Source organism: Dendrobates tinctorius, unplaced genomic scaffold, assembly GCF_039654945.1.
Source record: "Dendrobates tinctorius isolate UK_male_01 unplaced genomic scaffold, ASM3965494v1 ptg000089l, whole genome shotgun sequence".
Classification (NCBI taxonomy): Eukaryota; Metazoa; Chordata; class Amphibia; order Anura; family Dendrobatidae; genus Dendrobates; species Dendrobates tinctorius.
The window spans coordinates 25,876,343-25,893,725 of record NW_027361757.1 but is presented as its reverse complement, the minus strand read 5'-3'; the positions used below and the strand labels follow the sequence as shown (position 1 = coordinate 25,893,725).

General features: G+C 44.8%; 1 protein-coding gene across 2 annotated transcripts in view; it reads right to left on the bottom strand.

The window, feature by feature from the left end:
* LOC141098279 (TBC1 domain family member 12-like) overlaps positions 1–17,383 on the bottom strand; it is a 125,794-nt gene that overhangs the window by 69,090 nt on the left and 39,321 nt on the right. For both annotated transcript variants that reach the window (XM_073585938.1, XM_073585939.1), the window contains exon 2: positions 9,858–9,981. In XM_073585938.1, the coding sequence (XP_073442039.1) occupies positions 9,858–9,981 (124 nt within the window). The remainder of the gene's footprint in view (positions 1–9,857; positions 9,982–17,383) is intronic.

Genomic DNA, 17,383 nt, shown 5'->3' with positions numbered 1-17,383 from the left:
GGTCTGCACGTGGACACCAACATATCCTGGTCATCTTGGATTATGCCACTCGTTACCCGGAGGCCATCCCTTTGCGTAACACGGCCACCAAGACGATTGCCAAGGAACTGGTGCATGTGTTTTGTCGGGTCGGTATACCAAAACAGATACTCACCGACCAGGGGACCCCCTTTATGTGCAGGATAATGAAGGAGCTCTGCCGGTTGTTACAAATCGAACCGTTACGCACATCCGTGTATCACCCTCAAACAGACGGGTTGGTCGAACGGTTCAATAAAACTCTGAAGCAGATGCTGAGATAGGTGATAGACAAGGATGGGAAGAACTGGGACTATTTACTTCCGTATTTGCTTTTTGCCATCAGGGAAGTACCCCAGTCTTCCACGGGATTCTCGCCTTTCGAGTTATTGTACGCCCGACGTCCTCGCGGACTGTTAGACGTTGCAAAAGAAACCTGGGAGGGTCAGGTCACTCCGTTTAAAACAGTGATAGATCACGTCACACAAATGCAGGACCGTATTGCGGCTGCTATGCCTATAGTCAAAGAACACATGATGCAGGCTCAAGGAGCCCAAAAAAGAATCTATGATAGGGGCGCCAAGATCCGTACGTTTGCACCTGGAGATAGGGTGTTGATCCTGGTCCCCACGGTGGACAGTAAGTTCCTGGCAAAGTGGCAGGGCCCCTTTGAGATTAAGGAAACAGTTGGTGAAGTAAACTACAAAGTATACCAGGCAGGTAAGCGGAAACCTGAACAGATTTATCATGTAAATCTGATAAAACCCTGGAAAGATCGGTCTGCCTTGTCAGCGGAGCTGGCCCGTCCCGTCTGCTCGCATACCGTACCGGAGGTACGGGTTGCAGAGACTCTCTCGGAGCGGCAAAAGACTGAGGTCAGGCAGTTTCTACTTCACAACCAAAAGTTTTTCTCAGAAAAACCCGGGCAGACTACGCTAATGAAACATGACATCGTAACAGAACCTGGTGTCACAGTTCACGTAAAGCCCTACCGAATCCCGGAAGCGCGCCGTGAAGCCGTTTCCCGAGAAGTGAAGGCAATGTTAGAGTTAGGTGTCATTGAGGAATCGCACAGTGCTTGGTCCAGCCCGATTGTGCTAATTCCTAAACCGGACGGCACCATCCAGTTCTGCAATGACTTCAGGAAACTGAATGCGGTCTCAAAATTTGATGCCTACCCTATGCCCCGGGTCGACGAGTTAATAGATTGGTTAGGAAAAGCCCGGTATATTACGACCCTAGACCTAACAAAGGGGTATTGGCAGATCCCTCTGGCGGAGGCTGCCAGAGAAAAGACGGCATTTGCTACCCCAGAAGGTCTATTTCAGTATATGTATATGCCGTTTGGACTGCACGGAGCACCGGCGACCTTCCAGAGACTGATGGATCGAGTCCTGAGGCCACATAGGCAGTACGCTTCGGCCTATTTGGACGACATTGTCATTTACAGCTTGGACTGGGAGACTCATCTCCAGAAAGTACAAGCTGTGATTGACGACCTGTGGGAGGCAGGTCTAACCGCGAACCCCAAGAAATGTCACATCGGGCTAGAAGAAGCCCGGTATTTGGGGTATGTAATTGGGAGGGGTGTTGTTAAACCCCAGGTTGATAAGATTCAGGCGGTTCAGGACTGGCCACAACCTGTCAACAAGAAGCAGGTGCAAGCCTTCCTGGGGATCGCCGGCTATTATCGCCGGTTCATACCCAATTTTGCAGCCATCGCTACCCCCCTGACAGATCTTACAAAAGGGAAAGACTCCGTCATGATTAAATGAAGTTTAGCGGCTGAAGAAGCCTTCCATAGCCTAAAACGGGCACTTTGCTCTCAGCCCGTACTGGTGACTCCGGACTTCCGCAGCGAGTTTGTGGTACAAACGGATGCCTCTGATACCGGTATCGGGGCAGTACTCTCACAAGTGAGGGACGGAGTGGAACACCCAGTCCTCTATCTCAGCAGGAAGCTGAATAAACACAAGCAAAGGTATGCAGTCGTAGAAAAAGAGTGCCTCGCCATTAAGTGGGCTCTAGAGGCCCTCAAATATTACCTGGTGGGCCGAAAGTTCAGGCTGATCACGGACCATGCCCCTCTCAAGTGGATGCACTTGAACAAGGAACGGAATAGCCGGGTGACCCGGTGGTTCCTTGCCCTGCAGGCCTACACTTTTACGGTGGAGCACCGCCCAGGGGTACAGATGGGAAATGCAGATGCCCTGTCCCGAGTGCACTGTTTGGCAGGTGTCATTGCTCGACCGGAGAGGTCTGAGCAGAGGGGGGGGATATGTGAGAATCATGTGGGAATAGTGGATGAGGGCAGGTATATCTTGCCCAGATTCCTTTCCTATGTGGCCTAGTCTGGTCAGTATTGCACCTGCTTGCTAATGAATAATGGGAGGTGGATATAAAAGGATGCCAGGTGGTTGTGTGAGTGTCTCAGCCTGGGAACACAGAGAGCCTGTCTGTGTGAGAGACACTCGTGAGTGAAAGCAGTGCCCACTGCAACTGTGGTTTGGCTGGATGGGAGAAGCCCGCCAGTTGGTAGTTAGGTTGTCCATTGTTTAGTTAGTGCCGGACAGGCAAGGATTTGTTTTATGTTTTATTTCCTTTTGCATTGCTTTCACCATTAATAAACCTGACCCAGTGTCAGTTATACCCGAATCCCAGCTCTGCGCCTGAGTTTCATGCTGAACACACGTGACCTTTGACCCCAGCAAAGGCGATCCCGGAGTGTTTTATCACATAAGTTTCCATAACTGCAGGATGCAGCCAGGTTTATGTACTGAAGTAGAAGTAAGCCAGCTCAGCTCCAGCGGGCCATGAGGAGCACCGCTCGTCTGCCCCTTCACTCGACCCCTTGTCGTCAATAAACACATTGGATTTATCTGGACACCTTCCTTTTTCTAAGGCTATGTGCACACGTATGCAGAACATTTCTGCATAAAAACCGGACTCCTTCCCAGAAAACACGCGTTTTTTTCCGCGCGTCCCCAGACACACAGAAAATAGCTAGAAATGTGGAATTTTCCGCGAAATTAATGAGCATGCTGCATTTTCGCGGAAAAGTGCAAAATGCATTAAAATGAATGGGAAGCTTCTTTTAAGTGTTTGAGCGGATTTTTTGGTAAATCCGCTGGAAAAACACAAAAAAAACGCTGTGTGTGAACACAGCCTAGGGAGTAGTGTTGGTGGTGGAAATTGTGTGTTTGTTCTTGTGTTATGCACCAATATAGTGCTGGGCAAGCCACATGATCTACTACGTCTCCCCAACAAGAAGACCGGACCTTATATTACTTTTTGCTACAAAAGATGGGTTAGGGCTTTTTTTTTAGCTTCAGTGGAAGTCTTTTTTCCCCAGAACAATCCACATTTATTCTTGAACAAAAAAATAAATAAATCAATATGTATTCAAATATAATCATCATGTCATCACACGCACACACACGTGTGTATACACAGACACACCGCACACACACGCGTGTATACACAGACACACCGCACACACACACACACACACACACGTGTATACACAGACACACCGCACACACACGCGTGTATACACAGACACACCGCACACACACGCGTGTATACACAGACACACCGCACACACACGCGTGTATACACAGACACACCGCACACACACGCGTGTATACACAGACTCACCGCACACGCACACACACACACACACACACACGTGTATACACACACACCGCACACACACACACACACACACACACACACACACACACACGTGTATACACAGACACACCGCACACACACACACACGTGTATACACAGACACACCGCACACACACACACACATGTATACACAGACACACCGCACACACACACACACACGTGTATACACAGACACACCGCACACACACACACACGTGTATACACAGACACACCGCACGCACACACACACGTGTATACACACACACACACACGTGTATACACAGACACACCGCACACACACACACACACACGTGTATACACAGACACACCGCACGCACACAGACACACCACACACACACACCCGTGTGTATACACAGACACACCACACACACACACCCGTGTGTATACACAGACACACCGCACACACACACACACACGTGTATACACAGACACACCGCACGCACACACACACGTGTATACACAGACACACCACACACACACACCCGTGTGTATACACAGACACACCACACACACGTGTGTATACACAGACACACCGCGCACACACACACACACACGTGTGTATACACAGACACACCACACACACACACACACACACACACACACACACACACGTGTGTATACACAGACACACCACACACACACGTTTCCCTCCCAGACCCCGTTCTTGTGGCCTTTTCTTTATGCTACTAATTTATTTGTTATTTCCTAAGGCTGTGACAACTGAATTTTTTGTCATATATTCTAAGAATGAGTCAATTCTTTTCATACTAGCTCTATGGATGTATTAATTAACATTGTTTGGACCCCTAGATGTGTCTGACACAATTTTCCCTGATAATGTTGTCACTTATTTGTTAATAAATAAAACATTGAAAACAAACAAAACACAGACACACCATACACACACACGTGTGTATACAGACACACCACACATACATGTATAAATGGAAAGGTGGGCACCACAGAGAATATTCTAGCTAGGTGCAAGCTTGCGCCAAATTATGCTATACCAAAAAAGAAAGGAAAGAACTGCAACAGTGATGCACACACAGCCCAATATTGAATGAAAAAAGGCTTTAACTGCCAACTCGGTTCCATTGATTAAGCGATAGTCTGCCCTTGCCACATGGTCTATGTGGGGCAAACGTCGCAGGAATTGCGAAAACGCATACAAAAACATGCATCTACCATTAATTTAGCTAAATCGGATTTGGCAAAAGGGAAAACTTTGTCCTCAGTAGCAGCGCATTTCTTGGAATATCATGGTGGAAGAACAGGTGGGCTTACAGTCACAGGATTGCCATAAGTTAAAGTTAACATTCGTAAAAAAGATCGTCAGAGGGAACTATTTAGGCTGGAAGCTAGATGGATTTACAACCTTAAGTCAGTTAGACCGGTCGGTATTAATGAGGAACTGTTTCACAGGGTTCCTGATGAATTGAGGAGCTTACTCTATTGTATAAGGGAGTCCCCTTTAGGGTCTACTGGCAGCAATCTAGGGTGAGATTCTGTCAGTGGCATATTTTTAAGTCTAAATTAACTTACTGAATACACCGAGGGCTAATTATTTGAATTCATGAGTTTACACTATGCTATGATGTGGGATTATATCGGGTATGCATTTAAGTGGTTAATGTATGTGTGCTTTATTACTATGAATAACCATATTTGATCGACGTACTGCAACCTGTGGCATAATCCACACTCATTAGTGCACATTATAACAGTTTGTGGGAGTACAATCCATTGAGCTTGTTTTCTAATGGTTGATGCATGTTTAGGCTGTGTGCCCACATATGCAGAACATTTCTGCTTCAAAAACGGACTCCTTCCCAGAAAATGCGAGTTTTATTCTTGATGCGTGTTTTTTCCGCGCATCTTCTGACTCATAGGAAATAGCTAAAAACGCGGACTTCTCCACAAAATTAATGAGCATGCTGTGTTTTTAACCGCTAAGGCTACTTTCACACTTGCGTTTTTTTGCGCTGCGTGCGCAGTGCAAACGCACATAAAAACACATCATGCGTTTTTAATGCGTTCTTGTTTTTTGCGCATGTTTTTTTTGCACTGACGTGCGCATGACCATGCGCATGTCAGCACTCCCATAGACTTTAAAGGGGTTTGGGTGAATTTCGTGCGCATTGCATGTGCATGTTTTTTTTTTGAGACAGGTCGGGCGCACAAAAAATGCAACAGGATGCATTTTGTGCGCACGGGCGCACACTACAAAAAACACATGCGCATACAAACGCATGATTATGCGCACCCATGTTAAGTATAGGAAAAAAACGCAAGTGTGAAACCTGCCTAAGAGTTTCCTTTGCGGAAAAATACACATGAATTGGCACAAAAAGGGAAAAATGCATTCAAATGAATGGGATGCTTATTTTAAGCGTTTGTGAAGCGTTTTGACCGGGACAAACGCTTCAAAAATGCTTACGTGGCCACACAGCCTTATTCCCTTTTGAAAGACCACTAAGCACACAGACTGCTAATGATTTCTTTCATTCAACAATTAACCGCTCATTCTATGTTTTTTTTGTTATTTTTTGACTCTAGTGGAATGCAAGCTCTGTAGCTGGAGCATGCTCAATAGACCTCTCTAGACTCTGCTGCTCATAAGGATCCATTATACCCGGCAGGCGCCGCACACAGGTGATGACGCCTGAGGGATAATTGCAAGTGCACTTACAAGTAATAAATAGGATGCAGGTCCACTATGTGATCACTTTCCCTGAGGAAGCTGTCCGTGTAGGCAGCGATACGCGTTGGACTGGTGCAGGCAGGGTGTCTGATGCTCTCCATCTGGTAACTATGATCCTTTACTGATTGTTTAGCATGTTGTGGACACTCATGGATATGATCTAGGGCAGATGAAGCTGGTATGAATATATATATATATATATATATATATATATATATATATATATATATATATATATATAGGTGCTAAAGTCGAATATGTGGTAATCCTTTTGGGCCAAAAATTCATATATTCTTTTATTAGCACATCCATGAGTTTGAATTTTGTATAGTAGATATACGCTTATATATTCCTGTGTTATAGGATCTATTTATTATCTATATGCATATATGCTAGCTGCTGTCCCTTATGAGATTGGATTCATGAGCGTCCCTCTCAGCATACTATTTACATAATTGCCTACCGGGTGGTGGTTCTATTTGAGTATTATATTCTTAATATTTTTATTGTCATATATCCTTGCTATGCACTGTCTTTACATGTTATTGGCTGCATGTTTTTAGAAGTGTTTTTAATTATCCTTGTCTGTCTGGCATTGTATTAATAAAGCCTTTTTTCATTTAATATTGGGCTGTGTGCATCACTGTTGCAATTCTTTACTTTTCTTTTTTGGTACACCACACAGACACACGTGTGTATACACAGACACACGTATGTATACACAGACACACCACACGCGCACGCACACACACACACACACACACGTGTGTATACACAGACACACCACACGCACACAGACACACGTGTGTATACACAGACACACCGCACGCACACACACACGTGTGTATACAGACACACCACACACACACACACACACACACACACACACACAGTGTGTATACACAGACACACCGCACACACACACAGTGTGTATACAGACACACCGCACGCACACACACACCGCACACACACACAGACACACCGCGCACACACGTGTGTATACACAGACACACCGCGCACACACGTGTGTATACACAGACACACCGCGCACACACGTGTGTATACACAGACACACCGCGCACACACGTGTGTATACACAGACACACCGCGCACACACGTGTGTATACACAGACACACCGCGCACACACGTGTGTATACACAGACACACCGCGCACACACGTGTGTATACACAGACACACCGCACACACACGTGTGTATACACAGACACACCGCACACACACGTGTGTATACACAGACACACCGCACACACACGTGTGTATACACAGACACACCGCACACACACGTGTGTATACACAGACACACCGCACACACACGTGTGTATACACAGACACACCGCACACACACGTGTGTATACACAGACACACCGCACACACGTGTGTATACACAGACACACCGCACACACGTGTGTATACACAGACACACCGCACACACGTGTGTATACACAGACACACCGCACACACGTGTGTATACACAGACACACCGCACACACGTGTATACACAGACACACCGCACACACGTGTATACACAGACACACCGCACACACGTGTATACACAGACACACCGCACACACGTGTATACACAGACACACCGCACACACGTGTATACACAGACACACACTTCGGTTCCTTTAGACTCATGCAGTTTGAAGACCTTTGGTGACATCATGGTCCATTAAGCAGTCAACCTTGGATTAGAAAAGCTGGGGGCCTCCAAGAGAGCATGGGTCTAGAGAAATTACTTTGTTCTCTCCCTTGCCTACATACCAGTTTGTCTATGCTTCACTTCCTCTAGACTTCCTCAGTTAAAGAATCTTTTACGTCGACAATATTGTCACATGACCGTGATGTCACCAAAGGTCCTTAATAGTGATAGGTGAACTTGTGGATGTTCGGGTTCGGCCGATCATATTAAAAAAAAAAAAAAAAGTTTTGTTCGGGAACAAGACCAGTACACGAACCCATTTCAGATGACTGGGGGTGCCGGAACATCCGATGTTTGCCACGCTGTCATCTACGTTACAGCGCAGCAAACATGGGCTCTGATCGGCAGTAAGATTGTTACAGCTGGACAGAGAACTGCGGTTGCCATGCTGTATGATGTGACTGGCGGTAAAAAGGTCACCACTGGTCACAGGCATCAGCTGATGAGAGCGAGTACTTCACTCATCAGCGTACGCCTGCTGTTGCTGATAGCAGCGGGAGCAGGCACACGGTGATGAGAGTTCATCAGCCAGCGCCTGTGCTAAAAATAAATTAAAAAATGAGGTGGGGTCACTATTTTTGTTAACCAGAGCAGACAAAACTGACAGAAGCGGGATGCAACCCTCAGCTGTCAGTTTGATCATGGCAGGCTATCAAGAATAGAGGGGTCCTATGCTGTTTTTTTTTTTTTTTTTTTAAATTAAATTTAAAAAACGGCATGGGGGTTGGTATTCTCAGACTGGTAAGGGGTCATAGATATTGCCCTCCCGGCCTAAAAATAGGTAACCATTTTACCGCTGGTCATAGCTGCTGGCCCATATGCCGTAATCTAAGAGTATGGTAACCACAGCTCTCTGATCGGTGGCAGGGTTCTTACTGCCGGTGTTTCTCACGCTGTTACTCGGATGACAGCGTGGGAAACCGCTGATGTTCGGGGTACAGAAACCGAACGCAATACAGACTTCCTGGAGAAGTGTGTTTGGGGTCCGTGCATCGACACTAGCTGTCTAACTGCGTGAAGTCGGCTGTGAACCACCATGAGATGAGCAATCACGCCCTGTTAATGGAGAAGCCTGGAAGAAGAGCTTAAGGACAACATCTCAAGGAGTTTGTTAGTTCTCTCTGTGTCTGCCTTGGTTTCCTCCCACACTACAAAGACATACTGATAGGGAATGTAGATTGTAAGCCCCAATGGGGGACAGTGATGATAATGTCTGTAGTGAGGTGTAGAAGTATTGGTGCTATATACGTAAGTGAGTAAAATAATACAATTAAAAGGATTACTGATTTTTAACTGCCGAACATACGAGGTTACTGAGACTGGAGGGCTGGTTAAAGGCCACATTCAAAGACTTATTCACATGTAGCAGATAAAGTTGTTGCTGTGGATTTTACGATATTGCAATTTTTCCAACTATTCGCATTTTCTACTGGGAAAATCCAGGAAGTCTGATCATAACCTAAAAACTAAATTCAGAAAGCAGTAGGAAAACAAAAACAAAATCACTAATACAGAAAACAGGTTTTGGGAAACTTGCAGTGCAGATAAGTGATGCTTACGTCCGTAAACTGCGCACAAAGCTTAGAGACTGCCAACTAACCAATTGTGTGTACAGTCTACGATTGCAATGCGACGACTTCCTATGTAAGATTTGCATCTAAACCGTTCATGGCGTATCCTATATGGACAGGGACGGCGTCTACACAAGGAGGCCGCTCACCTGCTGAATGATTTTACAGTCTTTCTGAGCGTTCTCTCTAGGAGGAACTTTACCAAACAGCTTCCAGCCAGGAGCACTCGATGCTGCGGATTTCAGGTCCTTTGATCTTTTAGAAAAGAAGTTCCTGGAAGAAAAAGAGACATGTATTTAATGTTTTAGCCAGTGAGCTACAGGAATCATCAATGAATGGATTCTGACAATGCCTCTTAGCACAAAGGGTTTAATAATCGTTTGTAACGATTAGCAGGATACTTATCGAAATAACATGCAACGTGCAAAATCACATAACACTATTGTACAGCGGGAAACAAATATCATAATAAGGAAGATCACAACTAAATATGGATCCTCGGGCTGTCCTCTCCTACACTAGAAAGTATTAGTAGCTGCTTTCCCAAAAAGTAGTAACAATCCCAGCAAATAGAAGCAGGGCAGCTGTGGAGTCAGTAAACCATGGTTATAATGACCATTTTTCTACACTCTAACACTCATAGTCAAGAATTGTAACAAATTTACTGCAGTAAAATGGTAACATCAGTATTAACCCCTTAGTGACCAAGCCAATTTTTACAATTCTGACCACCGTCACTTTATGAGGTTATAACTCTGGAACGCTTCAACGGATCCCGCTGATTCTGACATTGTTTTCTCGTAACATATTGTACTTCATAATAGTGGTAACATTTCTTTGCTATAACATGGGTTTATTTCTGGGGGGAAAAAAAAGGAAATTTGGCAAAAATTTGGAAAATTTTGCAATTTACATTTTTCAATTTTTGTACACTTAAATCAGAGAGAGGTCACACAGAAAAGTTAATAAATAACATTTCCCACATATCTACTTTACATCAGCACAATTTTTGAAATAATTTTTTTTGTTGTTAAGTTATAAGGATTGAATTTGACCAGCAATTTCTCATTTTTCCAACAAAATTCACAAAAAATGTTTTTTCTTTTTTTGTTAAGGACCAATCATATTTGAAGCGAGTTTGGGGGGGGGGGGGGGGGTCAATGTGACAGAAAATACCAAAAAGTAACAATTATAAAAACTGCACCCCTCAAGGTGCGCAATACCACATTCAAAAAGTTTATTAACCCTTCAGGTGCCACACAAGAACTAAAGCAATGTGGAAGGAAAAAATATGAACATTTTACTTTGTTCACAAAAAATTTACTTTGAAACAATTTTTTTTTTTTTTTTATTTTCACAAGGGCATCAGGAGAAAATGAACCACAAAATATATTGTGCAATTTCTCCTGAGTACGCCGATACCCCATATGTGGGGAAAAGCCACTGTTTGGGTGCATGGTGGGGCTCAGAATGGAGGGAGCACCGCTTGACTTTTTGAATGTAAAATTGGCTGGAATCACTGGTGGCGCCATGTCACATTTGGAGACCCCCTGATGTACCTAAACAGTGTAACCCCCCAATCCCGACCCGCACACCTAAACCTAAGCCCAACCCGCACCCCTAAGCCAAATCCTAACCCTGATGGAAAATGGAAATACTTTTTTATTTTATTATTTTTACGTAACTAAGGGGGTGATACAGGGGGGTTTGATTTACTATTTTTTTTTATTTTGATCACTGTGATAGACTCTATCACAGTGATCAAAATGAACCAATAGGAAAAATTTCCTATTGTTGCTGGGTGCCGTCCGGCAGATCTCGGCAGGCGCACTGCGCATGCACCTGCCATTTTCTCCCGGAAGAAGCAGCTGGCAGCCCGGGCACATCATGGGGGGGGGGGTGCAGTGACACCAGCGGACCAGGAAAATTTACTTTTCTTTTTGCGGTCGGCGTTATACCGTTAATAACAGCGATCCCAACATTGGGGTCGGTAAAAACTGACCAGAATCATGTTCTCTGGTGTCTCAGCTACCCCCAGCAGCCAAAACCCAAGAGAAATTCCGACTCTGGGGGGCACCATATACTTATTTCTCAGTGCTGTTAAAAAACGGCGTTGTGGCATAAGTACCCTTAACTGCCGCCGTTAAAAGACGCATCGGTGGTCGTTAACGGGTTAAATAGGGACCATAGGTTGATAAAGCGTAAACATATTTCATATTCTATTAACAGTTCTAAACTTTAATAAATAGGTTAAAGGGGTTATTAGGACTTTGAGGTTTGGCAAGTAGTTGCTATCTACCTGGCTGTTGTGCCCCGTGACTGTGTTGGACTCAGGCGGTGATTCTCCTGCTTCCTTTCACCTAATATCAACAGAGCAGCTCTTCTTTTCTGCTCTGTTGACAGGGCGTCACTGCCGACGTCATGCTGATTGCCAGCCAACTCCCTGCAGTTAGGCAGTGGGGAGCAGACCATCAATCAGCATGACATCGGCAGTTATAACTGACCAATAGAGCAGAGAGGAGAAGAAGGAGCTGCTCTGCCAAACTCACGTCACTATAAGAACCGCTATCAGTAGTGGTCCGTGATCAATCTGAGCTGAAACAGTTCAGCGCTGGGCAGAACAGGCAGGTAGTTAGCTACTATCTACCAGTACGTTCTTAGTCCAACAGGCAAAAAAATTGTTCTGGAGATACAGTCATATATTAAAGTTTGGGCACCCCTAATAATGGTAACCTTTTTTCTTTATAACAATTTTGTTTTTTGCAACAGCTATTTCAGTTTCATATATCTAATAACTGATGGACTCAGTTATATTTCTGGATTCAAATGAGGTTTATTGTACTAACAGAAAATGTGCAATCTGCATTTTAACAAAATTTGACCGGTGCAAAAGTATGGGCACCTCAACATAAAAGTGACGTTAATATTTCGTAGATCCTCCCTTTGCAAAAATAACAGCCTCTAGTCGCTTACTGTAGCTATTAATGAGTTCCTGGATCCTGGATGAAGGTATTTGTGACCATTCCTGCTTACAAAACAATTCCAGATAAGTTTGATGGTCGCCGAGCATGGACAGCCCGCTTCAAATCATCCCACAGATGTTCAATGATATTCAGGTCTGGGGACTGGGATGACCATTCCAGAACATTGTAATTGTTCCTCTGCATGAATGCCTGAGTAGATTTGGAGCGGTGGTTTGGATCATTGTCTTGCTGAAATATCCATCCCCTGCGTAACTTCAACTTCATCACTGATTCTTGCACATTATTGTCAAGAATCTGCTGATACTGAGTTGAATCCATGCGACCCTCAACTTTAACAAGATTCCCGGTGCCGGCATTGGCCACACAGCCCCAAAGCATGAGGGAACCTCCACCAAATTTTACTGTGGGTAGCAAGTGTTTTTCTTGGATTGCTGTGTTTTTTAGCCTCCATGCATAACGCCTTTTTGTATGACCAAACAACTCAATCTTTGTTTCATCAGTCCACAGGAATTTAAAATAGCAAATATTGTTATTCTCACCTTCCGACGTCCCGCGCAGCCTTCCAGCCTTTCTCCACGCTCCTGGTCCCAGTAAGCCTTTGCGAGCGATGACGTCCGTTCTCGCGAGATCGCGAAGTCTCGCGGTCATCGCGAATGACCGCGAGTCGTCGCAATCCCGCGAGAACACACGTCGTCGCTGTAATTGTTGCAAAGGATTACTGGGACCGGGAGAGTGGAGAGGCGCGGGAAGGCTGCGCGGGACGTCGGAAGGTGAGAACAATAATATTTTTTTTATTATTATTTTTTACATTCTATCTTTTACTATTGAGGCCGCATAGGCGGCCTCAATAGTAAAAAGTTGGTCACACTCGTCAAACACTATGTTTGACGAGTGTGACCAACCTGGCAATCAGTTCTCCAAGCGATGCTCCAGATCGCTTGGAAAACGCTTTCATTCTGCAAGCTAATTACGCTTGCAAAATGCTAGTTTTTCCGTGGGAAAACCACGAGAATTTAAAATGTGATTTTCCCGTCGAATGGAATTCCGGAATTCTCGCGGTAATTACCGCGAGAGTTTCGCTACGTGTGAACCCAGCCTTACAGTGCCATTTGTCAGCCTTAGGCTCCCTTGTATTAACCCCTTCATGACCCAGCCTATTTTGACCTTAATGATCTGTCCATTTTTTGCAATTCTGACCAGTGTCCATTTATAAGGTAATAACTCAGGAATGCTTCAACGCATCCTAGCGATTTCGTGACATATTGAGCTTCATGTTAGTGGTAAATTTAGGTAGATAATTTTTGCATTTATTTGTGAAAAAAATGGAAATTTGGCGAAAATTTTGGAAATTTCGCAATTTTCAAATTTTGAATTTTTATTCTGTAAAATTAGAGAGTTATGTGACACAAAATAGTTACTAAATAACATTTCCCACATGTCTACTTTACATCAGCACAATTTTGGAAACAATTTTTTTTACTAGGAAGTTATAAGGGTTAAAAGTTGACCAGCAATTTCTCATTTTTACAACAAAATTTACAAAACCATTTTTTTAGGGACCACCTCACATTTGAAGTCACTTTGAGGGGTCTATAAGACAGAAAATACCCAAAAGTGGCACCATTCTAAAAACTGCACCCTTCAAGCTACTCAAAACTACATTCAAGAAGATTATTAACCCTTCAGGTGTTTCACAGGGACTAAAGCAACATGGAAGGAAAAAATTGACATTTTAATTTTTCCAACAAAAATTTTCTTTTAGCATCAATTTTTTCATTTTCACATGGGCAACAGGATAAAATGGATCCTAAAATTTGTTGGGCAATTTCTCCTGAGTACACCGATACCTCATATGTGGTCATAAACCACTGTTTGGGCGCACGACAGGGCTCAGAAGGGAAGGAGCGACATTTGACTTTTTGAATGGAAAACATGCTGGAATATTTAGCAGTTGCCATGTCGAGTTTGGAGAGCCCCTGTGTGCCTAAACATTGTAGCTCCCCCACAAGTGACCCCATTTTGGAAACTAGACGCTCCAAGGAACTTATCTAGATGCATAGTGAGCACTGTGAACCCCCAGGTGCTTCACAAATTGATCCATAAAAAAAAAAAAAAAAAAAAGTACTTTTATTTTTTTCACAAAAATTTTCTATTAGCCTCAGTTTTTTCATTTTCACATGGGCAACAGGATAAAATGGATCCTAAAATTTGTTGGGCAATTTCTCCTGAATACACCAATACCTCATATGTAGTCATAAACCACTGTTTGGGCGCACGGCAGGACTCAGAAGAGAAGGAGCACCAATTTGACTTTTTGAATGGAAAATTAGCGCCAATCGTTAGCGGACACCATGTCGCGTTTGGAGAGCCCCTCTGTGCCTAAACAGAGAAAAAACCCCACAAGTGACCCCATTTTGGAAACTAGACCCCAGAAGGAACCTATCTAGATGTGTGGTGATCACTTTGAACCCCCAAGTGCTTCACAGAAGATTATAACGCAGAGCAAATAAATCATTTTTTTTCCCCAAAAATGATTTCTAGCCCACTAGTTTTTATTTTGTGCAATTTGTCCTGAGTACACAGATACCCCATATGTGGGGGAGAACCACTGTTTGGGCACATGGGAGAGCTCAGAAGGGAAAGAGCACCATTTTGGAATGCAGACTTTGATGGAATGTTCTGTGGGCGTCATGTTGCGTTTGCAGAGCCCCTGATGAGCCTAAACAGCAGAAACCCCCCACAAGTGACCCCATTTTGGAAACTAGAACCCCCAAGGAGCTTATCTAGATGTGTAGTGAGCACTTTGAACCCCCAAGTACTTCACAGAAGTTTATAACCGCAGAGCCATGAAAATAAAGAAAAATTTTTTCCCTCAAAAAAGATTTTTAGCCCATTTTTTATTTTCCCAAGGGAAACAGGATAAATTGGACCCCAAAAGTTGTTGTCCAGTATGTCCTGAGTACGCTGGTACCCCATATGTGGGGGGAACCACTGTTTGGGCGCACGGCAGGGCTCAGAAAGGAAGTAGTGACGTTTTGAAATGCTGACTTGATAGAATGGTCTGCGGGCGTCATGTTACATTTGCAGAGCCCCTAATGTGCCTAAACAGTAGAAACCCACACAAGTGACCCCATTTTGGAAACTAGACCCCCCCCAAGGAACTTATCTAGATGTGTGGTGAGCACTTTGAACCCCCAAGTGCTTCACAGAAGTTTATAAAACAGAGCCATGAAAATAAAAAATCTTTCTTTTTCCACAAAAATAATTATTTTAGCCCCCAATTTTTTATTTTACCAAGGGTAACAGGAGAAGTTAGACCCCCAAAGTTGCGCAATTTTTCCTGAGTACGCCGATACCCCATATGTGGGGGTAAACCACTGTTTAGGCACAAGTCGGGGCTCGGAATGGAGGGAGCACTGTTTGACTTTTTGAACGCAAAATTGGTTGTAATAAATGGTGGCACCATGTCGCGTTTGGAGACCCCCTGATGTGCCTAAACAGTGGAAACCCCTCAATTCTAACTCCAACCATAACCCCAACAAACCCATAACCCTAATCCCAACACACCCCTAACCCTAATCACAAGCCTAACCCTAATCCCAACCCCAATCCACCCCTAACCTTAACCCTAATTACAATCCCAACCCTAACGCTAATTCCAACCCTAATTCTAACCCAACCCTAATTGTCCCTACCTAAGGGGGTGATAAAGGGGGGTTTATTTACTTTTTTTTTATTTTGATCACTGTGAGAGTTTATCACAGTGATCAAAATAAATGAATGAATCTACAGGCCGGCACATTCCGGCGGGCGCACGGCACCCATGATCTGGGACGGTGGGACACCGGGACGGCCAGAGGGACATAGGAGGTACCGGGGGGGGGGGGGAAATCGGAAGGCTGGGGGAGCAGAGGGAAGGGGAGCAGATGATGACGGCGGCAGCCGATGGCGCAGTCAGTCGGTGGCGGCAGCCGATCGGCGCCATCAGTCGTGGGGGGGTCTGATCGGTGTCTATTGCAGCATCGGCCATGACTGGATTGTAATATTTCACCAAATTTCATTGGTGAAATATTACAATCGCACTGCGCATGTGCCCACCATTTTCCAAGATGGCGGCAGCGCCCATGATCCGGGATGGCCGGGCACCAGGACAGCCAAAGGGACATAGGAGGTACCGGGGAAAGTGAGGGGGGATCGGAAGGCAGGGGGAGCGGAGGGAAGGGTAGCAGATGACGGCGGCGGCCGATCGGCGCCGTCAGTCGTGGGGGGGTCTGATCGGTGTCTCCAGCCATGGCGGATGCTATTGCAGCATCGGCCATGGCTGGATTGTAATATTTCACCATATTTCATTGGTGAAATATTATAATCGCTCTGATTGGCTGTTTCACTTTTAACAGCCAATCAGAGCGATCGTAGCCACGTGGGGGCTAAGCCACCCCACTGTGGTGAAGTATAAAGGGTCCTGTGTGCGCGCGCGCACGGGTCGGGTGACCTTTCATTGATCCCGGTCACTCGACCCGCAGGAGGGCGATTTTTACCATGATGCCTACATAGGCATCATGGGTTGTATTGGTACTGCTGTTCATGATGCCTACATAGGCATCATGGGTCGGGAATGGGTTAAGGGAAAAAAAAAAAAAAAAACACACAAACAACAACCCGCATGGCAAAAGTTTCTTTCATGAATGCCT